General features: G+C 46.2%; 1 protein-coding gene across 5 annotated transcripts in view; it reads left to right on the plus strand.

The window, feature by feature from the left end:
• The window catches only part of SIPA1L2 (signal induced proliferation associated 1 like 2), a 200769-nt gene that overhangs the window by 88082 nt on the left and 86892 nt on the right, over positions 1 to 25795 (plus strand). For all 5 annotated transcript variants that reach the window (XM_033099637.1, XM_033099641.1, XM_033099640.1 and 2 more), the window contains 2 exons: positions 8267 to 9973; positions 25187 to 25320. In XM_033099637.1, the coding sequence (XP_032955528.1) occupies positions 8497 to 9973; positions 25187 to 25320 (1611 nt within the window). In that variant the 5' untranslated portion in view covers positions 8267 to 8496. The remainder of the gene's footprint in view (positions 1 to 8266; positions 9974 to 25186; positions 25321 to 25795) is intronic.

The raw sequence follows: 25795 nt of genomic DNA on the forward strand, positions 1-25795 counted from the left end.
AGATGGCAGAGTCATCAGCATAGAGACAGCACAGGAAACTACTAGACCTGTGCAGAATTAAAGGACAGGGCAGCCTGGAATAAGCCCTGCGGAGCCTCAGCATTTGAACACGACCAGAGGAGGAGCCGGCAAGGAAACCAAAAAGAGAACCAAGAGTCCTGTGTCCCATGCTGTGTCACGATACTATGTAGGCTCAGTCAGCTTTGGGCTTCGTGGGTTCACAGCCATTTCAAGTTAGATGTCTGGATGTAAGTTAATCATGAGTGCCAGCTAAGTGCCAGGCATGACTGTGGGGGCTGAGGGTATAAGCCATGAGCAGAACAGGCCAGGACCCGGCTGGTGGAGCTTACAGCGGCTTCACTTAGAGGCTCACATGCCGCCTAACAAATCTTTGATTTGGCCTCTTCACCAGCATGCGTTATAATCCAGTAGAAGGTGGAGTCACAACAGAGGATTCTAGTGCAGACAAATCCTTCAGGCATTTCTTACTGGGGTCCCTGCTTTACTCTGATGAAAAATCCTTAAATATACCCAGGGGATCAGCTTTTGTGGCTACTTGGGAAATTCCTCCGAATAGAATGGTGGCATATTTCAAGAAATTGTCTAACACGTGAACATTCTACCAATAAAAGATTTTATTCTCCTTCTCCTATGTTATAAAACCCCCAAAAGGAGAATTTTACTTTTTATATTCTCATGCCCCAAAATATTTATCTTTGGTACCATCCCAACATTTAATTCAAGATAAATGCCTAAGAACGAATTTTCATGTCCAAATCTACCAAAAGCTTAGCAGTCAACAATATGATTATTAAATTGAAAATAATAATATCCATTTATAACCATTATTACTTAATAGCCATTTATCAAATTGTCTCGTAGCCTTGATTTTAGCAGTCTACTATGATACAAATTTGAGTTAATGGATTGTTTTACAGCTATTTAGCCATAACTCCACTTAATATCAGGCTGAATGTACCTGAACTTAGTACTTTTATGGTAAATGCATTTCAGGGGATCAGACTTTGAGCACAAACACTCCTCAGCTCCTTTGTTGCCTTCCTGGCCACAAGTAAAAGGGGGATGGTTTTATCCTCTTTATTCCCTGCCCAATTATACACTTGTAAGTATTAGAGTCAATAGAACGTGAGTATGAAAAATAAGCATTTTTATGGTAGTTATATTTTTATTATAAATCTGCCATGTAATTTTAACAGTTTTTTTCCTTGAATGAGATTCATAATTTGTGCATTTTGTGGTTATCAATCCGTTTGCTCCAGCTGCAATCCTGATCAGACTCAGTGACAACTATAATAATATTGTCTTAAAGACTCACTGATGTCTCATGGAAAACTTTGAAAAACATTCTATTTAAAGACAATTATGCTTAAATATTACGTTTTCCCCATTTGTGTTCTATCCTTTAAAAATGATTACCAAGACTATTAGCATGAGAACAGATTATTCTGCCAAGCCCTGGAATTCTTTAATTTCTCCAAGTTGCCAGTGGTTGTATTACTCAGCCATTCCTCACTCACGGTCACCCCCGCCTACAGTGAGATCACACAGCTTCACACACTGTTTTTCAGGTGTCCACAGAGTGCTGGTGACAGTTTTCACTTCTTACTGGAGAGCAAGAACCTAGAATTTGATGAAACGTAAGAAAAATTGGAAACTATGGAGTGGGGAGGACAATGTCCTTGACATTAAAAATGAACTTAAAGGAAGAAAACTGTCTGTAGAAACATGCTAGCGATCTGATTTAATGAACAATCGTTCTAAGATGAACTTTGGTCAGTATCTACTTTTGGGGATTTGACTAGAAAGGAGGGTATTCACACTGCTGGTTAGGCCTCATCACGAGATATTAGTCTAGTCTCTTCTTTATTTGTTTATTTTTAAAATTTCCTAGTGAATTGAATCCTTTGTCTTTCTTTTTTATTGAGGTATAATTGACATATAACATTGTATCAGTTTCAGGTGCATAATGATTTGATATTTGTATACGTTGTGAAATCACCACAATAGGTCCAGTTAACATCCATCACCTCACATAGTTTTTTTTTCTTGCCATGAGAAATTTTAAGATCTACTCTCTTAGCAACTTTCAAATATACAATAGAGTATTATTAACTGTAGTCACCGTGCTGTACATTACATGCCCAGGAATTATTTATTTTATAACTGGAAGTCTGTACCTTTTGGCTCCCTTCACCCATCTTGCCCACTACCAACCCCCCGCCTCTGGCAACCACCAGTCTGTTCGCTGTGAGTTCATTTTCTTTAAAGATTCTTCATATAAGTGAGATGGTGCAGTATTTGCATTTCCTTATCTGATTTATTTCACTTAGCATAATGTAGTCTATTCTCTTTATACAGTCCTCAGGGAGGAATTAAATGACTCTTCCATTTTCTTTGATGTTTAATTTTTTAAACCACACCAAGTTAGCAGTGTGAGTTCATTTAGTCATGAAGTTATTAGGCAAGTAGTAAGTTTAGGATACTCTTAAGTAGAATTAAGGTGGAGGAGCAAGTGGTAAGGGGGTACCTACATGCACATGTGGGGGTCTGTATTATGTTACGCCTTCTTAATATTTCATGCAATAAATAGCACGTTTGCTGTTTGAGGAACATTACCGACCGTTTTTTTAGAACTTTGCATTTGCCAGTGTAAAACTATTATAACCATTTTTTTGTTGTTGTTTTTGTTTTTATAATCTGTTAGAATGATGAAATGAGGTAAAATCACAGAAAGGAAGAACAGCAGCAGACACGCTGCTGTTTGTCACAAAAATGTGGCGGGCCCTTAGGTTCCTGTAGCTTCATCTCTCACTGGGGCATGCCCCCCAGGTGCCCTTTGACCAGGCCCTGTGATTGTGTGGTTTCCACTTGCCATCCTGTTTTAGGGTGGTGCCATGCGAGGGCTTCCATCCACATCCCCAGGAAGCTGGCGTGGTGCCACCTAAAGAAAATGGCAGCTCTGCAAACAGTCAGCTGCTTTGCCCAAGCCGGAAGGGGACAGAGGCAGGATTGGCCTTATTTCTCATCATGTTTAGGATGGACCTTTAGCATGGCTTATTCCAGGCTAGTTCTGGATTATTCCAGAGGTTATCCCAGCTCATGCTTCAGAGTTTCATCCCTCCATTGTTTTTCTTTCTATATTTCTCCCTATTTAGAATTTGTACCATTCCTTCTTAATACCTGCTTTTAAAAGACATCAATTTTTAATTGTTTTCCACTGTACTATAGTACTTATAAAATTGTGTGTTAATATTTCTAATCTTACTTAAAAACAAATGCTATAATTGTTTTGAAGTGTTTTATTTTGATCACAGTATTGAAAACATAAGTATTTTAGTAATATTTTTAAACAGAAGGCGCTGTCTATAATACTTCGTATTTAGTAATATTTAGGAGTACTTTTCAAAGGAAGGTGCCATCTACAATTGTCATTAGAGAGATTCACAGTGGAGAGCTACAGCAAGCTGGAAAACTTGGCCGCGCATAAGGCCACAGGGAGGGATCGGCTGCAGTTCTCTTGCAACTTTAAGTGTATTAGTCAGCTAACCATGTCAAGGGTTTTTTGGCTTTGAACGCTTTGAATTGTTACTGGCACACACAAAATGTGTCAAAGGATGGATAATTATAGTGTTAGAGCAGGTGTCTTGGCCAGGAGGCTCTGGATTTGAAACTGGATTCACGTGCCAGAACTATAATTTTCCATCCATTCATTCTCAGGCCAGGCAGTCTGTGCCACACAGTCCAGTGCAGTGGTAGCCACTGAAGTCACTGTCTTGGGTCTCTTTGAATGTTTTTAATTGGTCTGGACTACACAGAAATCTAACTCAAACTGAATACATCCAAACAGGTCATCAGTGGCTTGAGAAACTGAAAAATTCCGTGGGTAGAACTGGTTCCGGCCCAATTGGAGTCAAGAGCTCTGCCCTTAGGAATTCTTCTTTCCCTCGCCTGGCTCTGCTTCCATGCTGTTGTCCCCATTCTCAGTCACCTAGGTGAGGTGACCCCAGCAGCTCCATGTTTACGTTCTGCCACTGGAGCGCTGCCAACGATGGAGCCCCAGTGTTGGGGTAACCCCTTCCTGGAGGGCTATCATTGGCCCGGCCTGGCTTTCGCTGCACCAATCACGGTGGCCGGGAGAGGCAGGTCTTGCATTGGTCAAATGGAGTCACATGTTAGGGGTGGAGTTAGCCCTGCACAAATGAAATGGCTTTAGAGGTGTGGTTCCCCAGAGGAAGTCAGGATACAATTACCAAAAGAAGAGGGACTAAATCTTAGGGAAAATCAGTAGCTGTTCACTGGAGCTAATGTTCTTATCTGATAACACAGAAATTAAAGTTATAACAAAGAATTCTCAGATTTATTTGGGAAAGAGTTTTGTGAGCCCTGAGTTTGCTATACGTTTTTGTGCTTTTTGGCAAGCCTAACAATAAAATTCAGTACAAATTCATCTGTTTTTTAATTTCTCTTGTTTATGTGTTAACATAATCATCGTTATTTTTTGACAACATATTGGTGTCTTCCATTTCTTAAGAGATCTATGGAATAAATATTTTGTACTTTTAATAATGTCTGTTAAACAGTGATAAAGTTAGGGACGCCAAGGGATGTGAGAGCTCAGAGATAGGTTTTCAGATATGAGTCTAAGCCCAGTGACCTCTGATAACTTTATGGTTAGTTTTTCCAGAATTAATTATTAAGTGTATGTGTTGTCCTTGCTGGTCCTAGTTTTAAGGTTTCTGTGTTTTACACATCTCCTGGGAGGTGGCTTAAACCCAGAGCTTCCCCATGGCGTGTGGTGTGGGGTGGTGCTGATTTGCTCAGCTGTGACAGTGGCCGGTTGGGTCATGCGTGTCCAGAGTCTTAACTGTGCCTGAACTGTGCCCGACCTGTCTGCTTTGACTGGCATGTACTGTGTGACTATTGGTACTTTCAGTGTGTGCCATGACACAGAAAAGGAAGGAAGATGGGGTACATCCAAAAACGTTTAGACAGTATTTGGTCTCTTAAGTAGGAGGAAAAAGGAGTTACAAAGTCATGGCTAAGATAGTTCTTGGCGTTTCGTGTATACGTTGCTCGTTTTTTAGTTAGGGATTGGTTATATGTCTACTCTTTTCAGTGGTAATCAGTGTATTTAAATTTTCCATTTTTGACTCAGTTGTGGGGATTTGTGTTTTGCCAGAAAATGATTAGTTTCCTCTGTGTTTTCAATTGTTTCTCTTGTTTATGTGTTAAAATAATCATCCTTATTTTTTGACAACAGATTGGTGTCTTCCATTTCTTAAGAGATCTGTGGAATAAATATTTTGTACTTTTAATAATGTCTGTTAAACATTGATAAAGTTAGAAATGCCAAGGGATTTGTTGCCATATAGTTGCTTGTGGTATATTTCTTTTATGCTTATAAGCTGACCCATGAACAACATGGGTTTGAACTGCGCAGGTCCACTTACACGTGGATTTTGTTTTCAGTACATGCCTGTACTCTTTTGATCTGCGGTTGGGAGTCTGGTTATGGAGGGCCGACCGCATGCATTGATCTGTGCATTTTATATAGGGGACTGAGCATTACCGGGTTTGGTATCCACAGGGGGCCCTAGAACCATTCCCCATGGATGCCAGATACCAAGGGACAGCTTAAGTTTGGGGGGAGTCAAGTTACATATGGATTTTCGTCTGTGTGGGGGGGCGGGGTGGGGACTACAAACCTTTGTTCGGGAGTCAACTGTATGTATTTTAATTTCTTCTGTATATGTAGTCGTGTCTCCTTTCTCAGTTTTGAACTTGTATCATATTAGTCTTTTCTTTTTTCAGACTTGGGAAGGAGTATATCTATTTTCTCACTTTTTTTTTTAATTTCAGGTGTACAAAACAATGTAATAGTTAGACATTTATACCCCTCACAAAGTGATAACCCCGTTCCCCAATCTACTGCCCCTCTGACATTACATACAGCGGTTACATTTCCACTGTTTCTATTCCTTATGCTGTACTCCACTTCTTGTGTGTGTATATATATATACACACACACACACGTGTATATATATGTATATATATATATATATATATACACATATATATATATAATTATAGTTGACATTCATTATTATTCAGCTTCAGCTTCAGGTGTACACTGCAGTGATCAAGCATCTACACTGTCCCTGAAGTGGTCTCCCTAATAAGACAAGTGTCCATCGGATACCCTACAAAATCTTTACATTATTGATTATTCCCTAAACTCTTTCGTATCCCCGTGGCCATCTTGTGGTTACTGATGGTGCTTTATAATCCCCTCACCTTCTTCCTCATCCCTCCCATCTTGAAAGCACTACCTTTTGCATTTGTCAGTCCTTTCTACTCCCCATTCCATTAATTTCAGCTTTCATCTTTATTCATTCCTTCTCTCCTGGTTTCTTTTGGTACATTTTGTTGTTCTTTTTCTAATTTCTTAAGGTGGTAAGTATCTACTTCCTGATTACATTTCTAAAAACTACACAGTAGTGTGGAACTGGGCACAGGGCAAGACACGGTCCTTCCTCCTGTAACAGGATACTTACAAATGAATAGTGTATAACTAAAAATGAGTGCCCTGCTTTTTCCGAATTCACAGAGCTGTGCCTAACCATTAGAAATAATTCTTAAGCTCTCAAGTTTAGGTGAGTGTTCTGGGAGCAGTCACCCATGGAATATCCAGCTCGTGCAGGAGCCTAGAGCAGTAAGTCTCGTAACATTTCAGCAGAGTGGTGGGCAAAAAGTTTTCTTTCAGATCTCAGTAGTCACTTTTTCAGTTCCCAGGAAAGGATTTGGTAATAGCCTAAACTGTATAGGAGATAACTATAATTCAGAATCATCTGTGATCGTTTTCAACACAGTAATTCTAAGGGAAACAGATGAGAAGCAGCCATCTCTCCTCTCTTTCTGAGAACCACGGGCAGACACTGGTCTGTCCTGTGCATGAAAGCATCTGATCACTCATCCCTTCTTTGCTTGCCACACCTTCAAAAGTCATTATATTTCCTCAACTATGCAGCTGCCCTGGGAACAGACAGCGTGTTGTCATGCCCAGACTGACTTTCTTCCCATAGAGGAAGAAAGCCACCATCATAAGAAAATACCTGCTGTACCAAGAGACCATCTCATGTTTATCCCAGAGCCTTTAATAGTTCTTGTACTGCTCAGAGAGTCAGAATTTTAACAATTTCTAACTAAATTGTAGTTATTGTTATGCTTTGGTGAAGGCTGAGGGAAATCAGCTATATTATATCTTTATTACCATTATTATTTTCAGAAGTAGTTCTTTCCTTCTTATACCAACAAGTAAGATTCCCAGACTTCTATGAGTTGGGAAAATACATACTACCTGGAAAACACTGTTTCATTAAAGGTAGAATAAATTGATTACTTATTTGTAGTCAGAGTTGATGAGGTCAAATTTCTACCAACCACAAAGGTAAATCGTGGTGTTTTATCTCCATGCTTTCATTTGACCCTGTACATTTGTCAAGTTGCTATGGGCATAGTGAGCTCGGAAGTTATACTCAGTCAGACACCAGATTCTTGAGGACCCCTTCCACTTTAAGGGGCATCTCTGTGAGGTCCTATTTGATTGCAAGAGAATATTTAAAATCTCATGTGTTAACTCCTGGCATTTACCCTTTTGTTGTTGGACATTTTTAGTTTATTTTTAAAGAAAGTATAACAATACTCAAGCAATTACATGTCCTTTATGTCCTTTATGTTACTCTTATAACTAATTGAAATGTTGCTGATTACCTAGTTTAAGCCGGGTTGCGTTAGTGGATGACAGATGAAAGGCACAGTTCTTGGCTGAGAGGAGCTTGAAGTCAGCTAGTGGAGGAGACTGATGGGTAAACCAGCAATTCAGAGTAGAGTACACGGACAGTTGCTGAGATGGGGTAGCTACAGGGGCTGCAGGAACGCAGAGGAAGCGCTCTGCTCCGATGTGGGCCGTGGGTACAGACGTCCTGGCAGAGGTTCCTGCAGAGGGTCCCGCTGGCTGTGGTGTGAACTCCAGCTAGCCAAGTAGAGCAGTAAGGAGACTGTTCCAGAGAGAAGGAGCAGCGTGAACAGTGCAGATACGAACCTTTATGACATTTGGGGGGTGGGGGTGGTGGTGGTGGTGATGGGCAGAAGGGGGAGAGAATGACAGGTAACAAACCATATGTAGAAGGTATTGAATTTGAGGTGTATTATTTATTAATGGGTATTTTCTGTTTTTTTTAATCAGGTGGAGGAAGTACTCAAAGCCAGATGTCTTAAGGAATGCTTTTGAAAAGGACAGAGGTGTACAGGATTATTACCATTGAGAAGCAGGTTGACTTTGGAGAAAGCATGCTCTGAGGATGTTGTTCGCTTTTGGTTAACGAGAAAATACAACTATCGGCGAAGCCTTTATATCGCATTTAATATCCTGCATCAGCCTTTCTGGTGACACTTGGAGCTTCTTGCCGCGTGGATATGAGTGACCTGAGGCCGTCACAGGAAGAGAAGCACAAGCTTGGCAGAGCCTCGTCCAAGTCGCAGGGTCCTCCCAGAATCATGCAGTCTGATGATTATTTTGCTCGAAAATTTAAAGCCATTAATGGCAACATGGGACCCACCACTTCTTTAAATGCCTCAAATCCCAGTGAGAGTGGTGGCCCAGCTAATGGTACCCCTGCTGTGCCCAAGATGGGTGTGAGAGCAAGAGTGTCTGAGTGGCCTCCGAAAAAGGACTGCTCCAAGGAGCTGGCCTGCAAGACCCTGTGGGAAAGCCGGGCTCAGACCACGTACGAAAGTGTCGCCTCTGTGATGCACAATGGACAGACCGACCAGAGCCACGGGCAGGCGGAGGGGCAGCTTGGTCTAGATTTTGTGGAGGCGAAGTACACAATCGGGGACATGTTTGTCCACTCGCCTCAAAGAGGCCTTCACCCCATAAGACAGCGGAGCAATAGTGACGTCACCATCAGCGACATCGACGCTGAAGACGTCTTAGACCAGAACGCAGTGAACCCCAACACCGGGGCCGCGCTCCACCGGGAGTACGGGAGCACATCTTCCATCGACCGGCAGGGCCTGTCCGGTGACAGCTTCTTCGCCATGCTCAGAGGGTACCGCGTCGAGAATTACGACCACAAAGCCATGGCCCCGTTTGGCTTCCCGGAGTTCTTCCCCTGCGACGCCGCCGTCTCGCCCAGCCTGCACGCGGCCGCGCAGATCTCGCGCGGCGAGTTCGTCCGCATCTCAGGCCTGGACTACGCGGACGGCGCCCTCCTGGCCGGCAGGGACAGGGACAAGCCCTACAAACGCAGGCTCAAGGCGGAGTCCGTGGAGACGTCGCTCTTCCGGAAGCTGCGCACTGTTAAAAGTGAACACGAGACTCTCAAGTTCCCGTCTGACCCGGAAGACGGCCGTCTGGAGCGGGGCATTCGCCCGTGGCACTGCCAGCGCTGTTTCGCCCATTACGACGTCCAGAGCATTTTGTTTAACATCAATGAAGCCATGGCCACGAGGGCCAGCGTGGGGAAGAGGAAGAACATGACCACCGGGGCCTCTGCAGCGTCCCAGACTCAGGTGCCCGCGGGCCAGCCGGGCAGCTGTGAGTCCCCGCTGGGCAGCAAGGAGGACCTCAACTCCAAAGAGAACCTGGACGCCGACGAGGGCGACGGCAAAAGCAACGACCTGGTGCTCAGCTGCCCGTACTTTAGAAACGAGACCGGCGGGGAGGGGGACAGGCGGATCGCGCTGTCCAGGGCCAACTCCTCGTCCTTCAGCTCCGGGGAGAGCTGCTCCTTCGAGTCGTCGCTCAGCTCGCACTGCACCAACGCCGGCGTGTCGGTGCTGGAAGTGCCCCGGGAGAACCAGCCGATTCACCGGGAGAAGGTGAAGCGCTACATCATCGAGCACATCGACCTGGGCGCCTACTATTACCGCAAGTTCTTCTACGGCAAAGGTGAGGGAGAGCCGCGTGCGTGCGGGCGGGCGGGCGGGCGGGCGTCCCGGGGGCGTGTCTCCGGGCCCCTGGTCACGTGCTGCGGCTGGTTCTGGGCGGTGGACCCCGCTCCAGGCGGGGAGCCCTGCTCCGGGAAGGCCCAGGGTCCCGCCTTTGCTGGTTCCTCATTCCCAGCGTGGAAATGCCTTTCCTTCTTTCTGCCAGTGTGAGAGCCTCACGAGTGACAGCCTTGATGGACGTTCGTTCACCCCTTTCCAGGCGGCGTCCTGCTTAACTCTGTCCCTCTAATTCCTCTGAATTATCTCTTCCGCTGTTTGCAGTGCACAAGTCACAGTGGACAAGTCAGGGGGCTTTTTCCTCTTTTCTGCACTTTTCCCCACACCTTTGCATCATCTTTTCAAGTGTATGTCTTCACAGCTCCTGCATTGTTGTGTGCGTTGGAAACGTTAAATGAATCTTTGATGAGAGAATTATGAATTCGCAGGATAGACACATTGAGTTTCCTTCTAGTTCCACGAGTGGGCTACAAGGGTAAGAGACAGAGAAGTCTTCGGTGGTGTAAGTTACGAAATTCTTTAACCATTTGTAAAATAAATTATGTTTACTTTTGTTTAGATCTTCAGGCTTGAAGGATGCATTCTTCAGAAGTCATGTAGTTAAATCCTCCAAATATAATTTAAATATCTTAAATAAGTGTCCTCAATTATTCCGGGGACCTGAGAATTTGCTCCATTTGAGAGACCTACAGAGAAACAGGTCCCACACACACATCAGACACCCAGGGTGGCTTTCACTGCTGGTTTGGGGTGCACTTTGCCTCCTTTGCCCCTGAGGGACAGCAGACTTTTCAGGGCTATGTGTTTCTGTCCTCAGTGTCACCTGTGCCCCACACCCCATTGCCAGGTGTCTCCCCATTCCTCTTGGAGCACCTGAGGAGGCCGATGTGAGCCATGGCCGTCTCAGTGCTTCTCATCCTCTGTCCTCCCACGAAGAAACCACGCAGGCACTGTGGACAATTGCGAGCTGCCTGTGCTTTGGATTTATTTAGTCTTGGTTCTATCTTCAGAACGCTAGTGTGTAATCTTTGATTCCCGCTGTTCCTTTTTGGGGGTGGGTTGGGGTGTAACTCGGACCTCAAGAGGTCATTCCCTCCACCTCTGTCCCATGGACTACAGGCTTAAAAGCATTTGTTTGCCAAGTAAATTGCATCAATTCGGATGTAAGCAGTCATCCCTACTCATAGGAATGTGAAATCCCATAAATCAGTGGGCTGATTACGGACGGGGTTAGATGGGCGTCATAGCAAACTACTGGGCACATAGTTTGAGTTGTCTTTCTGTTCTCATTCTGATGACATAATGGGACTGAAGTGATTTCGTCACCAGGTCTTGGTTCTCCAGCTGCATCCTCCCAGCTCCCAGTCTCAGTCCCGGCTTCCGGTGCGCTGGCATTTCCGTTGTCAGTTACGGCCTTACAGTCAGGCAGCTCCAAGAACCTTGGTCCTTCTCGAGTCTGTGCCGTGTGGTAGCTCATGGCCCTCGGGGCTGTGCAGACAGGGCCACACATTGTAAAACACGCTCAAGGATGGTCTCTAGATGGAAGTTAGTTGTTTTTGCAAAGGGAGATCATGGAGAAATAGCCCTCCTAATTAAGATGTTCTTGTTTTTATTGAAGCTATGGCTGTCCATGCTAGCAATAAAGTGTCTCTCAGAATTATTAGGCCCTGAAATCCTCAGGCAGTGAGTCATTCTGGCTAGCTAGTTTAGTGAAGAGTTTGTTATTTACTCTTGAAAATATCAGAACATAAAATTTAATACGCATGTATGTATACTCGGGCATATCTTAGTGTGTTACATACATACTTCAGTGTAAGTGGAATGAAAATGGGCTGTTTCCTGCACCCGGGGTCACCACCATTTGATCCATTAATGTCATTAGGGTCTGTCATGTGACATGATTTTAGGTTGCTAGATTCTGTTGGTCCTCTTTACTGCTTTTGGTAGTTTTTCTTTTGAACTCTCAACTGTCACTTCCTGGTAGTTTATTTCCTCCCCTGGAGTGGTTTATTTCCTCCACTTTTTCTGATTCGCTACTTAGGATTTTCCAGGGTGTTAGAAATGACATCATAAAACTTGTGAGATTTGAATGTGAAATAACAAACAAATGAGCTCCAAAGAAGGAGCTGAGAGCAGACGCCCTGTGGGTGAACTGTGCGTGGACGTGGATGTGGACATGTGGTTTGACAGGTCGGGCACTGGGCTCACTGGGTCCGTGAGTGTGTCGGACAGTGAATTTAGACTTTTTCACAAAGCCTGCAGAACGATGGTGTGGGCGGGCGAAGCCAAGGTCACCACGTCCTCAGTGTTGTGCACTTCCATCTGGATGGTGCTGCAGTGACAGCTAATGGGGTCGGGGGCCAGGACAGGCGGCCCGGGGACAGGAAGGGGTGCAGCCCAGCCCTGCCCCTCGCTCTGTTTCCCTGCTCTCTCCCTGCAGCGTGAGCTGCGCCTGCTTCCTCCTATATTTAGCTCTTCCCCTGGAGGCCTGTGTGACTTCAAAATGCAATTGGCTGTAATAGCATCTGCCGCTGCCCCGCTGGTCTCTCTGTGGAGCCATAAGCCTGAAGGCAGAGGCAGCCAAGGTCAGTGGTGGGGGGAGACAGCAGCCTTCACCCCCTGCCTGCAGCCACGTATCTGCAAGACGTCACAAGTGGTAGGAGCACCACTGGTTTGCAAACAGGCCCTGGGCACACGGCACAGACGGTGTTTGGGCAGCTAGCTTTTTCTTTCCCTTTCTCTCTTCTCCTTTCGTTCCATTTTTCTCTTTGGAAGGAGGTGTTCAGGGACTCTTTTGATACTTCCAGTTAGCCTTTTACTTTGTACATTCTTCATTGTTCTGTGTGAAGTTCATTTGCGGAAGAATTAAGGTCTCCCAGTCTCTGGGAAAGGCCTAGGTGCAGAGTCTTAATGCAGTTCAGGGTGGTTGATGTGACTCGGCTGCTCTTCATGCCACCATGTGTTCCTGTGACAGAGTCACTGAGCAGCTCCTTAAGGACTTTGCAGAGGATTTATGCAGGCACTGGCCGTGCGAGCCGTGCAGCGGCCTCCCCTGTCCAGGCAGGTCGCTCGGTGGCCCTCAGCGCCGCGGCCGTGTGGGGAGTGGGGCTCCCGGCAAGTGCAGTGGTGTGCGCTGGTGTTCCTTCCCCGACCACGGCCATGACAGCAACGGGGGCTGTTCGCCACCTGCTGTCTCCTGAGGGGCCTGAGCAAGTGGCACCGTGCTTCCCTCTTACCTGAGCTCTCCACATGGGAGGCAGGCCGTGCAGAGGGCCGCACCTTAGGCAGGGGTGCTGCTGTTGGGTGCTTGATTCCCTGGGTCCACTGTGGCACAGCACTGGGCCTCGCCTTCCGCACTCCCTGCCACTAAGAGCCACGTAAAGCTGCTGGCAGCAGCGGGCTGTCCCCAGCACATCCTGAGCCAGAACGTGAGGGACAGTGAAGAGGTGCTGTGGTTCCCGTGTGATGACCTAGTCCTGTGCTTTGTAGGAATGTGCACCTCCAGTTACTCAGGAGGCCGCACACTGTCCTGGGCCTCACTGCAGGTCACACGGCCGGGAGTGGCTCTAGGAGGCGAAGGAAGGAATTCTGGGTGAAGAGAAGCCAAACTGGAGGGAGGATAAAGCTGGGCCTCTTGGGTGACTCGGGTGAAGTGAAAAGTGGCTCAATTGTCTGAGCCTTGGGGAGCCGCTCTGCTGGTATGAGAACACTGTTCCCCTGAATGTGGGTGGAAATACTCAGATTAACAATATAGTCCTTTTTCTGTTTAGAATTTTTAAACAGAGTGTAAAGATTATGTGATTATTATAGGAAAAGAAGGTAGAGAAGAAAAAAGGAAAGGATAAAATTAGCCCAGTCGTACCAAGAGGTAATCAGCATGAACAATTTGGGCTTTATCCTCATCGGCTTTTTCCGATGCAAATAGATTTGTGTGTAAATGGAACCTTCTGCTGCTGTTGCTTTGAACTGGCTTTGGACGCTCACTTTCCGCGCCATTATGTGGGAGCTGCGTGGGCATTTTAAGAGCATTACCATTTATCATTCTCTGTGCTGAGTACGTGAGGAGATGCCAGGCATTGCCAACCGTGATCTGGGCCGAAGAGGCAATGACTACATTTGCTTTATTTCGGAGGAAAACCTTTCAACTTGACAAGCACAGTGACAAAGGGACATGCACTTCTTACTCTTTTTAGATGCACTGCACCTGCTAACGACTCGTGTCAAATGTATTAGTGAATGCTCATTTTAACAAACAAATATCTACTTGAAAAGTAAATTATTATGGAAGTTTTTTAATTTCAAAAATGTGAAAAAAATATAAAAATTTAAGTCAGAGCCTCCCCTTTTCCACTTGGATGTGGGCTTAGTGAGTCCCCTCCAAAGCATGGCGGATGGAAAGGGGTGCAGGTAACTACCACGAGGTATCTGGCGAACACCGCCCCAGCCCGGTGGCTGAGGTCGGCTTGAGCAGTGATAACGTCCCGTGGGTAATTTGTGCCCTTGAAGTGATGAAAATGGCAGTTCTGTGGTCTTCCCCTGCAAGCCCATAGCCTCAGTCTGATTAGGGAAAACGTTAGACAAATCCCAGCCGAGGGCCATCCTACAAAACCCCTAACCAGTCCGTCCTCAAAACTGCAAGGTCTTTAGAAACAAGGAGACGCTGAGAAATTGTCACAGTCAACAGGAGCCTGAAGAGACACAATGATTGAATGTGATGTGGTGTCCTGGGTGGGATCCTGGAACAGAAAACGGACCTTCAGTAAAATCTAAGGAAATCTGAATAAAGGTTGGACTTGAGTTAATAACAGTGCATCCGTATTGGTTCCTTCACTGAACACGTGATAAGTAATGTGAGATGTCGCCACCTAGGAAACTGGGTGAAGGGTATAAGAGAACTTTATTGTTGCAGTTTTTCTACAAATCAAAAACAATTTTTAAATAGTTTATTAAAGTTTTTTAATGTAAGTGATAAATTTTCATATATTTAAAATGCAAATCTTTAAATAAGAAAAAAGAGTTTGTATGCAGTTCTTAAAAGGAACAAACGTACAGTTTCATGTTACTTTATTGAACTGTCACAGGACTCCTGTGAGCAGCTGCATCCACGCCTCTGGGGAATGCCACCAGTGTTTTCCCCAAACAGGTTGTTGTTAAGCTTTACTCTTCTTCGATCTTTGTTGAGATGCACAAATTCGGTCCCTTTGAGTTTTCCCCTGAAACCTGCACGTGAAGATGAGGTGGCCATGGCTTGCCGGTGGGACGCCGGTTCTTGTCTGGCTGCCCCCACCCCGCGCAGCTCTGAAGAAGGCCTTGCTGCCTCCCTCGGGATTCTCAGTGTCAAGTCGGAGAAGAAACATGTGCCTCGTAGAGCCCTTTGGGGAGGAGCTGCGCTGGTTTTCCAGGCAAACTTGGGAGAGTGCGTGCCTGGTTTTCCGGGCTTCGGGGTTCAAGGTTCTGTCGTGCTCCCCTGGTTTTCTTTCTTCTCTGTATCTTAGAAAAAGAATATATGAGAGGGAACTTTGGTGTCTCCTTCTCGTCTTCTTTTTCACAGGCTCCTGAGGTTTGGGCCAGTGAGAATTCTTTTGGGGAAGATTGAAACTTCCAGGAAAGAATCTTGAGCTGCTTCAGGGCCGACTGGGTCTGCATCAAAAGCCAAATCCACAGCACGATGCCGGGTGCACTTCTGCCTGTCCAAGGTCCATTTCTGCCCCAGGATGCCAGCCCGTAGGCGTGGCAAGCCTCCCTGCGTCTGTTCCCCTTCCTGAGAATGAGTTCCTCTGTAGGGCCCGCAGCACTTGCAGACTAATTTCTAGACCCTCTTTTCTGTAAAAATCTTGAACTTAACTATTTTTTTGCACTCCTTTCTTGCCAATTCTATGGAAATGCTCCCTTTTGTCCAGCAGTCATCTTGGTCATCAGTAGTTTAACTGAAGAGTAATATTTGTACATATACCTGCTACATGAAGACATAAACAGAAAGGATTCTTCCAGAATTTGTGTAATAGCCTTCCCGCCCTTCTTGGTATCTGCACTGTCCTGTGTGGGGCAGTGTCCATCTGTTCTCACTGTGGTCAGAGCCCGCAGCCGGTGTGGGGGTGTCCCCGTGTTCACATCCCAGCTCAGGAACTTCTCGGTGCCTCATCTATAAAATGGGATCATGATAAAACTATCTCCTAACAGGCCTTAGATCAGTGAGTTCCTGTCACACAGCATGAGTCCTCTGGTCCTTCAAGTGGCTCGTACGTAAAAGCGTAAGACTTCTTTCTCTAAAGAAACTTGTTCACACCACTGGTCCAGCACCGGTAGGGTAGTACTGTATTTTAAGGGTTAGAAGATGAGAAGAGTAGAGTGAACCACATGGTAGGGCGGGCACTGGGGAAAAGTGTCCGGTAAAGGTGTCCAAAAACACATAAGTTCCCTGAAGTTTCACTGACGGCACAGTCGTGGGCAAATGTGCCATGCACACCCAGTGGACCCCACTGCTGAGTGACGCGTGGCTGCCGTTCTTTTGAATTTTGTGCCTGGTAGCTTCCTTTTTTTTTTTTTTTCTCCTTCTGGTTTTATACAGTCACTGAAGAAAATCAACAGGGCATTGGACACTATTAAATTAATAGGGATGGACTGAGTACCATGTGACAATAGTACTGTTTATTCTAAGATGCAGATTCTTCCCTGAGCGACACATCCACTCAGTTCTTAAACCCCCCCCCCCCCGCCTGGCCAGTCTCGCCCCCCCCCACAGCTCCCATTGAGGTCCAGGGGCTCGTAGCAGGGAGGCCCTGCCCAGCTGCACACGACAGCCAGCCTGCTGGGTCCCATCGGTTCCATGTGGCCGACGGTGGGAAACGCTCGGGCTGGCTCTCGGGTGTGTCCGCTGTCATGGGAAGGTCCCAGGCCCCCACTGCAGCATGTCAGGAGCCTGGAGAGAGCCGTCTGCTGTAGGAACTCAGGCTCTGCTCCTTCCCTCGGAAGAGGCATCAGTGCTACAGTTTGGAACAGTTCGATACGGCGGCTAATGGAGAAGAACTTCCTGGTGTTTTGCTCCAGCCAGAGCAGCTTGGAAGTCAAGGTCTGGGAACACAAGTTGTCCAAGCACCTAGCAGTGTAGCTGCACCTGCCTGTCTGTATCTGCTAGGTGCAAAGTTGATCGCACTGTTTGTCCCACTAAGAAAATAAAATGAAAGCTGGACAGCCACCCTCTTCATGGCGGGCCTCCCGAGCGCTCAGCTTTCATGGGCTGAGGCTTTCCTTGCTCTCCGACTCTCCTTCCTCCTGCTCAATCTTGTAGCCAATAGTACAAAAACGATGCATGACTAAAGGAGGCCTGTGGGATTTGCCTTACTTCTCCAGTCTTCCACCTTCTATTCAAGGTTTTCTTAAAACTGTGTCTTTCGAGATACTGTCCTTATGTTCAGGACAGATTTGTTGTCTCATGTTTAAGTTGCGTTCATTGTCCCCTGCATTGATTGATTTTTGTCATTTAAACCCCTTGAGTTGCTTTACATGAGCGTTCTAGGTGTGTATCCTGTCACACCAGACTGGGCCCTGAGCAAATCATTTACCTCCCAGCCTCAGTCTTATTATCTCTAAAATGGGGATGATAATAGCAGTACTTCCTCAGGGGTAGATATGCTGATGTATGGAAAGTATGTTTAATGCTGTGATTTTCACTGTCATGCCTCAGTTTTTCAAACTTAGCCAATCCTTTGGTTAAATTTTGGCCAAAGGAGTCTTCACATAGCAAAATTTTCCCCATCATAGTAAATTCAATAATTTAGTCCATGAAACATCAGCAGGGAGTTTCTTGAGATTATCGATTGACTCTTAAGATTATTATCTGCAAAATCGGGTCCTATTGTTTCATTATTCATTCATTCATTCATTGTTCTTTGTTCACTTTTTCTTTGTAAGTCCTAGAGAGCTATGAACAGGGAGGTGGTTTAAAACACGAACACTCAATTGTTGGGAGGGAAAGGTGAAAGAAGGTACATCATAGGCGGGAATTTAGACAGCAGCCCCCTGTAGCCATGGGTGGAACCCAGTAGGCAGTGAGCCCAAAATTAAATGATCAACTCGACTGATAATGAAAGAACAGTGAACCTTTAAACTGCGTTTTATGGAAAACTAGCAAGAAAGCTTGCGCTGTGAGTATTCACCAAGCAAAGGGCTCTGGGCACAGACCCACAGTCGCTGGTGGCTTTCTTGGACTCATTGGTGCTATGTCCGCAGTGGTGGTAACACCCACGCGAAATCGAGAAATCACAGCCGGGCGTACTGCTGTCACACACACCTGACCCCGGGGGCCCTCACCTGTCCAGTTCATCAGCCGTGAACCTAATAAGTGTCATGAAGACAGCCCAGTGCGCAGAAGCAGCCTTTGGGCCAGGGTGCCATGGAGCCGCCGTTTGTCCTCATCCCAGTTGGTCGTTTTTTTCTTCCTTACTGAGCAGTCAGAAGGCAGACAGAGACGCACTGCAACCGGTTTCCTGCACTGCAGGCTTGTTAACCGACTTGTTTTGGTCTTGCTCTGCTGTATTTGTACAAGGCGTGGACTGTCATTCCGCTTTTCCAGTCTTTTAACAGCTTCCATTCTGCCAAGGAAGGCTTTTATTTGATTCACCCTGGAAGCAATTTTATGGAAATCGCATACTTGGGATAAGGAGGACAGGCTCCCATGGGGGAGCGTGCGGTTGGCACTCATTGTGCTGGAGGCTTCGGACATGTCCCCGTCCTTATCTTCACAATATGCACGTGTGTGTGTAAAAGCCAGACGGCGTGTTCCCTTACGCAGCAGAGACTGGGGTTCCTGTAGACAGGCGTCCAGGTGACCTGCTGTGTCCCTTGGTGAGATGGAAAGCCTGGAAGGATCCCTGGGAAAACAGCACGAGGCCTCAGAGCTGGGGGCCCTACAGGCGCAGCACTTAGGAGTCACAGAGACTCCATGTGCATCCAAAAGTGTACATCTGTGTGAGACAGAGAAAAAAGTTGGAAACGAGTGTGGGCCTTGGGCGGAGAGGTAGGCGTAAAGGAAGACATTTTTTTGATAACTTGCCTGCCATCTTTGGTGAAAGGGTAATGTACAAACTTTGGGTTCCCCCAATTTTTTTAAAATTATAGTTCCTGATAGAAATTATTCAGTGAGATATTATATACACCACTGCTTTCTTAAACAGACTACCATGAATGTCATAGAATCTCTAGGTGATTATAGAGCAGCGTTTTGAGATAAAAGTGGGGCTGCCTTTCTGGCTGACCCCGGAACTATGTGGGATTGTCGGGCTCCAAACCCAAACACCCCCATACTGCTGTTGATTGTATGATCACTCCTTCTTTTGTTTTGATTTAGCTCTCGGTCAGTAACATACCTCCCTTCAACTAGAATGATGATGAGTATATTATGTATGTTATCTGCGGAGCGGGCGGAGATGCCGGGGTTCAGAAGAGATGTGTAATAACCCGAGGTTAAGCACATGAGAAGTAGCAAAGCCCAGATTTAGAAGCCAATAACCAGGCTTATTAGAATTACAGGTATTTAAGAGTAAGTAATGTCGCGAATTGAAGACACATGTTATCTCTCCCCCTTCCAGAACACCAAAAAAAATGATAAAAAAGGGCATAAAAGCCACAAAGGCAAAAAGAACTAGCGAGAGACAACCAAAGGCCAGGCAGCCGGAGTTCCGGCAGCCGGCGCGGTGTTATAGACGGAAGAACGCCACTCCCGGGGCTGGCAGCGCTGTGGAGCGGGGATAGGCCATCCGAAGTCAGTCAGTCCATGCCATGGACCTGTTACCTCTGGAGAACGGCTGGGGGTGAAAATGGGGCAGGCCCAATGTTTTCAGGAGGCCAGGTTCTCTCTCCTGCCCCTACAGCCAGTGTGCTTTGTCTCCCACCCAGGTGGAAGACGGCAGATTTACTCAGGAGAAGCTGAACCACAGGACAGCTAAGGGTAGGACCAGGCAGGGCACTGAACTAAAGACAGGGATTAAGGGATTAAGTGACAGTCAACACAGTGGGGCGCCCAGCCTTGTCCCCTTATTTGGGCCAAACTCCTGCAGACAGGAAATGGAAACTCCTTCCCCAAGGACACTGACCAGCTCCAGGGAAAAGACCTGCCCATCCTGATAGCTGCCGGTGCCCCAGGAAAACAGACCCTGCCTGGTCAGTGTGACGTGAGGCTGACTGGAACGCAAGGTGGGACAGTGCAGATGAAGAAGACGTGGTATCCTGATAAAGGGGTCAGTTCTAAAGAGATACCACTTACATTGTCATAAAACATCAAGTTCCTGGAACTAAATCTAAAGAAAGATGTGAATGACCCCCACAGAAAGCTACAAACACCACCAAAAACAGTTAACACCCGAAAGAAATGGGGGACTTATCGCGGTCCTGGGTTGGCATTTTACGTATTCAGTATGTAAAAGAATTCAGACTTATTTTGTGGGAGCAGAATTAGGAGTGGGGAATGATGAAGAGCTGTTTTTCTAAGCCAAGAAGAAGAGTTTGGCGCTTCAAAGCTGTGAATATACAGAGGGGGCCAAAATAATGTATACACAGTTTAAGAAAGGAAAAAAAGTGTATTAGAGTTGTAATAATATATACCGATAACAGAAGACGAATATAAGTCACGTTTGACTTCTGCAATTACAAGAGGTGCTCAAAGTTGTTACCATCAGCATAATTTTAATGCAGTTTTTCTTCTATTACAATGTGTATACATTTTTTTGGCACGCTCTGTGTATTTCCATGTTAAAACAGAGTAGATGGGCTGTGTGACATTTGCTTTGACTGCGTATGTGGCATTTTTCTGCCCAATTCCTGACTCTGTGCTAGATAATTGTGCTTGCATGGTACTTCATGCTTGTTCCTGTCACACGGCTGAGCACGTGTAATGCCTGTCTGTTTCCTGCATTAGCACCCCCACGGGACTAAAACTTTTTGAAGCAGGCACTAGGTCTTGTTCAGAATTGTATCCCCAGTACTTATCAGCATCTGGCCCGTAGTTAAGACGTGTCCCATGCTCAATATTTGAATGAATGAATTGAAATGAATGACGTGTGTGGTTGGCTGAATTCTGGCCCCCAGAGGTGATCCAGGTCCTGTCTCTGGGACCTGTATATGTACTTTATGGGGCAAAGGTGATTCAGCAGATGGGATTGAGTGAAAGATCCTGAGACGGGGACGTTATGCTGGGTTACCTGGGTGGGACCTGAATGCAGCCCTGAGTGTCCCTGGGGGGGGGACTGACCCGGAGGAATGCACTGCGATCACTGCAGCAACATCTAGGGCTTCGGAGACAGAGGAGGGGGCGCCTGGAGCCAAGGAATTCAAAAATGCAGCTCGAGTAGCTGGAGAGGCAAGGAGACAGAGTTTCCCCCAGAGCCTCCCACAGGAGCACAGCCCTGCCAGGTCCTTGACTTTGGCGTGATTAAAACTGACTTCAGACCCCAGCCTCAGAGCCGTGAGACAACAAATGGGTGTTGTTTGAAACCCCACGCTTGTGGTGATTTGTTACAGCAGCCAAGGAAACTGAATCCAGGATGTGACTTCTACTAGGTATGTAGGTTCTGCTTTTGCAAATATTTCAAGAAAGCGCATTGCCCCCCTCTCTCTGAGGGCCGTGCTGCTGCAGTCCTGGGCCACGAGCTGTTCCACGCTGTCTTGTCCACTTCACCGCATGAAACGAGCTGCCTCCTGATTTTGATTTTGATATTTTGAGTAACAGCAGGTGAGCCACTTTTGTTCAGGAAGTCAAGAGCAATTTATTAAGCACCTGTCGTTTATTAGACACCGTAATACTAGGCCTTGGGGATATAAAAGTTGAAGGACTTACCTCCTTGGAGATGAGGTGAATATTTCAGTGAGACTCCAGTGCGGTTCAGTGAGTGAGAATATCTCCGTGGAAATGAGGTTTGAGTCCTGAACGATACATGAAGGTCAAGTGAGGAAAAGTGGAGGACATGCCAGGCAGAGGGGCGAAGCATGTGAGTTAGGAGATTGATCAGAGATGAGCTTGGACAGAGTTTGGGGTCATATTATTGAGAAATTTAAAGTAGAAGATGGGTGGATGGAAGGATAGACAGAGGGATAGACTTTCAGACAGGTACATATAAAGACAGAGGCCCGATCAGAAAGGACAGCCAGGGGCTGAAGGTGGAGCCTGGGGAAAACTCCTGTTACAAGGAGATGCCAGAGGAGGAGCCACAAAGGAGAGACCTGGGAGATTACTGTCTGAAAGGAGAAGTCGCAGAAATCTAGAAAGTGGAGGGTGCAACCTGGAGCGCGTGGCCATCAGTCCAAGCATGGTGGACAGATCCACTGAGACAGAGCCTGGAAAAGGGGTGTGGGGTCCAACGACAGGTGCACTGGAGTCTGAGCAGAGCGGTCAGTGGTGTGGTAACAACTGTGAGGGGGGCTGAGGACCAAGTAGTGGTTGAGGAAATGGGAGGAGAGATGCTGATCACTTGGGGCGTCTCTGCGCTGACGGGCAGCGGGGTCACACTGGCTGGGGTGAGTGAGTGGCCATGACTTGTACCTGCGCCAGACACCCCTCCTTTGCCATGACCACCCGCTCTTCTGCCCACCGACCTCCTTTTTCCTCCCCAGTTTAAAAACAAGTGAAGGTATATTTTACATACAGTGAAATTTACCCTTTTTATCTATATAGTTCTGAGAGTTTTGACAAATGGATATGGTGTGTAACCATCACCACAATCAAAGTGCAAGATAGCTCTGTCACCCTGGAAAGCCCCCCGCCGTGTTCCCTGTAGTCAACCCTGCCGCCAGCGCCAGCTGCCACTTGTCTGTCATCTGTCCCTCTAGCACCTTAATGCTAAGCCCACACATTACGATTTTAAGTTGTCAGGTATTAGAATTAATGATTTGATTCACTTAATCTGGGCTCTCTGTTTTGTCATGAAAAGGGGTTTTTGGTTCCCTCTCCTCCCTAAAATAATTTAAAGCTCTTTTGATTCATGTCACAGGGTTCATCAAATGCCTAACAGGGAACCAATTGGAGTATTTTTGCACCTGACTTTTTGAAATGGGTTCTAAGAAAGACCCTTGTGTCTGATCACTGCTGGTGCTTTCGTGCACTTCCTGAATGTTTTTCTTAATGCATCTGGCTTATAATAAATAAGCCATTGAGGTAATAAATGAAAGTTCTCGTCAGGACAGTTGCTAACTGTAACTAGGAAAATTCTGAACTGATTTAGTTTTAAGTTTTAAGATGCACTTTCCACAGGTCCATCCATGGTTCTATTAGTTACTAATGGCAACTTCAGGAAATAAAATGATAACGTCCTTCGTAGTCTGAAGTAGACAAGTAACTTTTAAGTCTCTGGTTTCAGTGAGTATTTTTTTCACTATTGATTAAAGCCACAAATAAGTGCTTCTGGGTCAGCTGCCCTCAATCCCATACCTTTTTTTCCATATACACTTAATTCCACTGGAGTTGTTCGTGTTTGTAACAGTCAACCTGGCAGTTACCAGTACGTAATTTACCTCAGGGACGAGTCACCCATGGAAAACGAAGACTGTTTCCTGTTGTATGAGTGCGGGTTGTGCTCAGTCTTTCACCTTTCAGCCCCGGCAACAGTTGACTTGCTGCTTTTAGCCCCAACTGGCTCTGCAGGGAAATAATGTCAGTATGCCTCTCATTTGGTGGCAACAAGTAAAGAAGTAAACGATGTGCTTTCGAGACCTGGCCAGTGCTCGTTGGTGGCTTTGGGTAACATCAGCTTGGAGTGACGCGGGTGCTGTTTCCTTCTGTTGAACTCACCCTGTTTTCTACCTTCTGAGTGACATTTCTTATCCCTTCAGAAATTGCTGTGGCAGAAAATGTTCGCACAACCCAAAACCTTTGGAATACTTCTAGTTTTCTTCAAGCTTATAAATGTTTGATATATTATGTGTTTTCTTAACCATGAGTCAGGAAAGATTGGCCAAAACCAATTAGGTGCCAATTCAAAAGGAGCAAGAGTGATTTTGCATGGAGGGTGACAATTCGATTTTATAAGTGTGCACCTTGGAGCGCTGACCCGCAGGAGTTCATTGAGAAACGCATGACGGACAGCCTGGTTTGGCTTCCCACTCGCTCTGCGTGATGGCTGCTACAAATAGATCAGCTGTGTGCGTGCACATTTGGGTAACGGCACCCTCTGTTTGGTACGGGTCGGACCACATCTGAGTGGTGTTGTGTTTGGGTCCCTTCAGGAGACAACGCTTAAAAAGTTCGGCTGCATGAAGCATTTTCACTACTTTAGCAGAGCTTGTTCACAAGTGGCCTCCCTGCAGACGTGATTGTCACACAGTTGTGAGCTTCCCCCCACCCCCCATTGACAAGAGTTCAGACTAGACCACCAACTTCGCAAGTGGGATTCTTTCTGGACTGTGTCCCACTCCAGAAACAGTGCCTGGCACGTGGCTGTTGAACGTATGAGCAGGAGACTCGTGACCATGTCTTAAGAAGTGTGTCCTGGGACCCTGTGCTCGATGGACGGGAGGGCCTCAGAGTCCATTCTTACAGTGAGACTGTGTGAGTTTAGATCCCTCCAGGACCAGCGATTTTATGTGAAAGAAATGATTCGTGGATAAGATGGTAAACTAATTATCGTATTTGAATATATGATTTGACCTCAGCAACTTAGTGACCATTTTTGTATTTTCTGTCTGTTGCTAAAATTTTCTTTAAACTATTAGGTGCTTTCATGACATCATAATGAAAGGTGGTCTTTGCCACTCCAGTGGTCCCCAGATGCTGGCTGGTTTGAGTGGCTATTATTAGGTCAGCCCTTCCCTCATTCAGAGAAGGTGACCTCACAGCTGGAGGGAACCTGTTGCATAATGGTTCTTCACGTAGCTGGGTTCCTGTCTTGACAAGTTCCTAAGATGGCAGCACTCGCTCTGAAAATGCTGTTAACATATACCGAAATCTCACCTGGGGAGGGGCCGTCCTGCGGCTCATGAACCGCTGAAAAGCAGGAGCGGAGGGAGTGATAGAAATGAGGTGTAAACGGACATCTGATTTGGAACCCCAAAAAATGACCGCACACATTTGGGGGCGTTGTGTATCCAAAGCCCTGTAGGGTTTCTTCCGCTGATCCTCTAGCGCTGAGATACCATCCTGCTCTCTGTCCCTTTCTGCTCTCTTCCGCGACAGAGCACCAGAACTACTTTGGGATCGACGAAAACCTGGGTCCCGTGGCAGTGAGCATCCGGCGGGAGAAGGTGGAGGACGCCAAGGAGAAAGAAGGGTCACAGTTCAACTACCGGGTGGCTTTCAGGACGAGCGAGGTAACCGATGGCCTGGTGCTTTGCCGTCCTGGCTGAAGCCTTGGGTGCGATGCTTTAGGTTGTCTCACATAAGTATTGCATTGACGTTTTAATGTTAATTATTACAGCATGCAAGATAGTTGAACAAACTTATACCTTTTTATTCCAAATAACAAATTTGAAAAGCTGTCATGGGTATTAAGTGACAGTGATGTGACTGCCAGCTTACATGACAGAAAGGAAAAGATGATAAGAAGGCAAGGTTTTCGGGGCTGAGACGGGACAATTGTGAACTCTACAATTCATGTTTGAATTTAAAAATGACTTTAAAATCTAAAACAATCAGGTGGCCATAGTAGATGACTGTTGGTCTCGTGTTTTTCCCAGTGTGGTAGCTTTGTCACCCACACTTCATTACAAGGGGGACCCAGGGTAGTTCGTTGCTTGTCTTGCTTTGAGTGAAAAGAGAGAATGTTAGTATACAAAAATGGCACTT

The sequence above is a fragment of the Rhinolophus ferrumequinum genome, chromosome 27, assembly GCF_004115265.2.
Source record: "Rhinolophus ferrumequinum isolate MPI-CBG mRhiFer1 chromosome 27, mRhiFer1_v1.p, whole genome shotgun sequence".
Lineage (NCBI taxonomy): Eukaryota > Metazoa > Chordata > Mammalia > Chiroptera > Rhinolophidae > Rhinolophus > Rhinolophus ferrumequinum.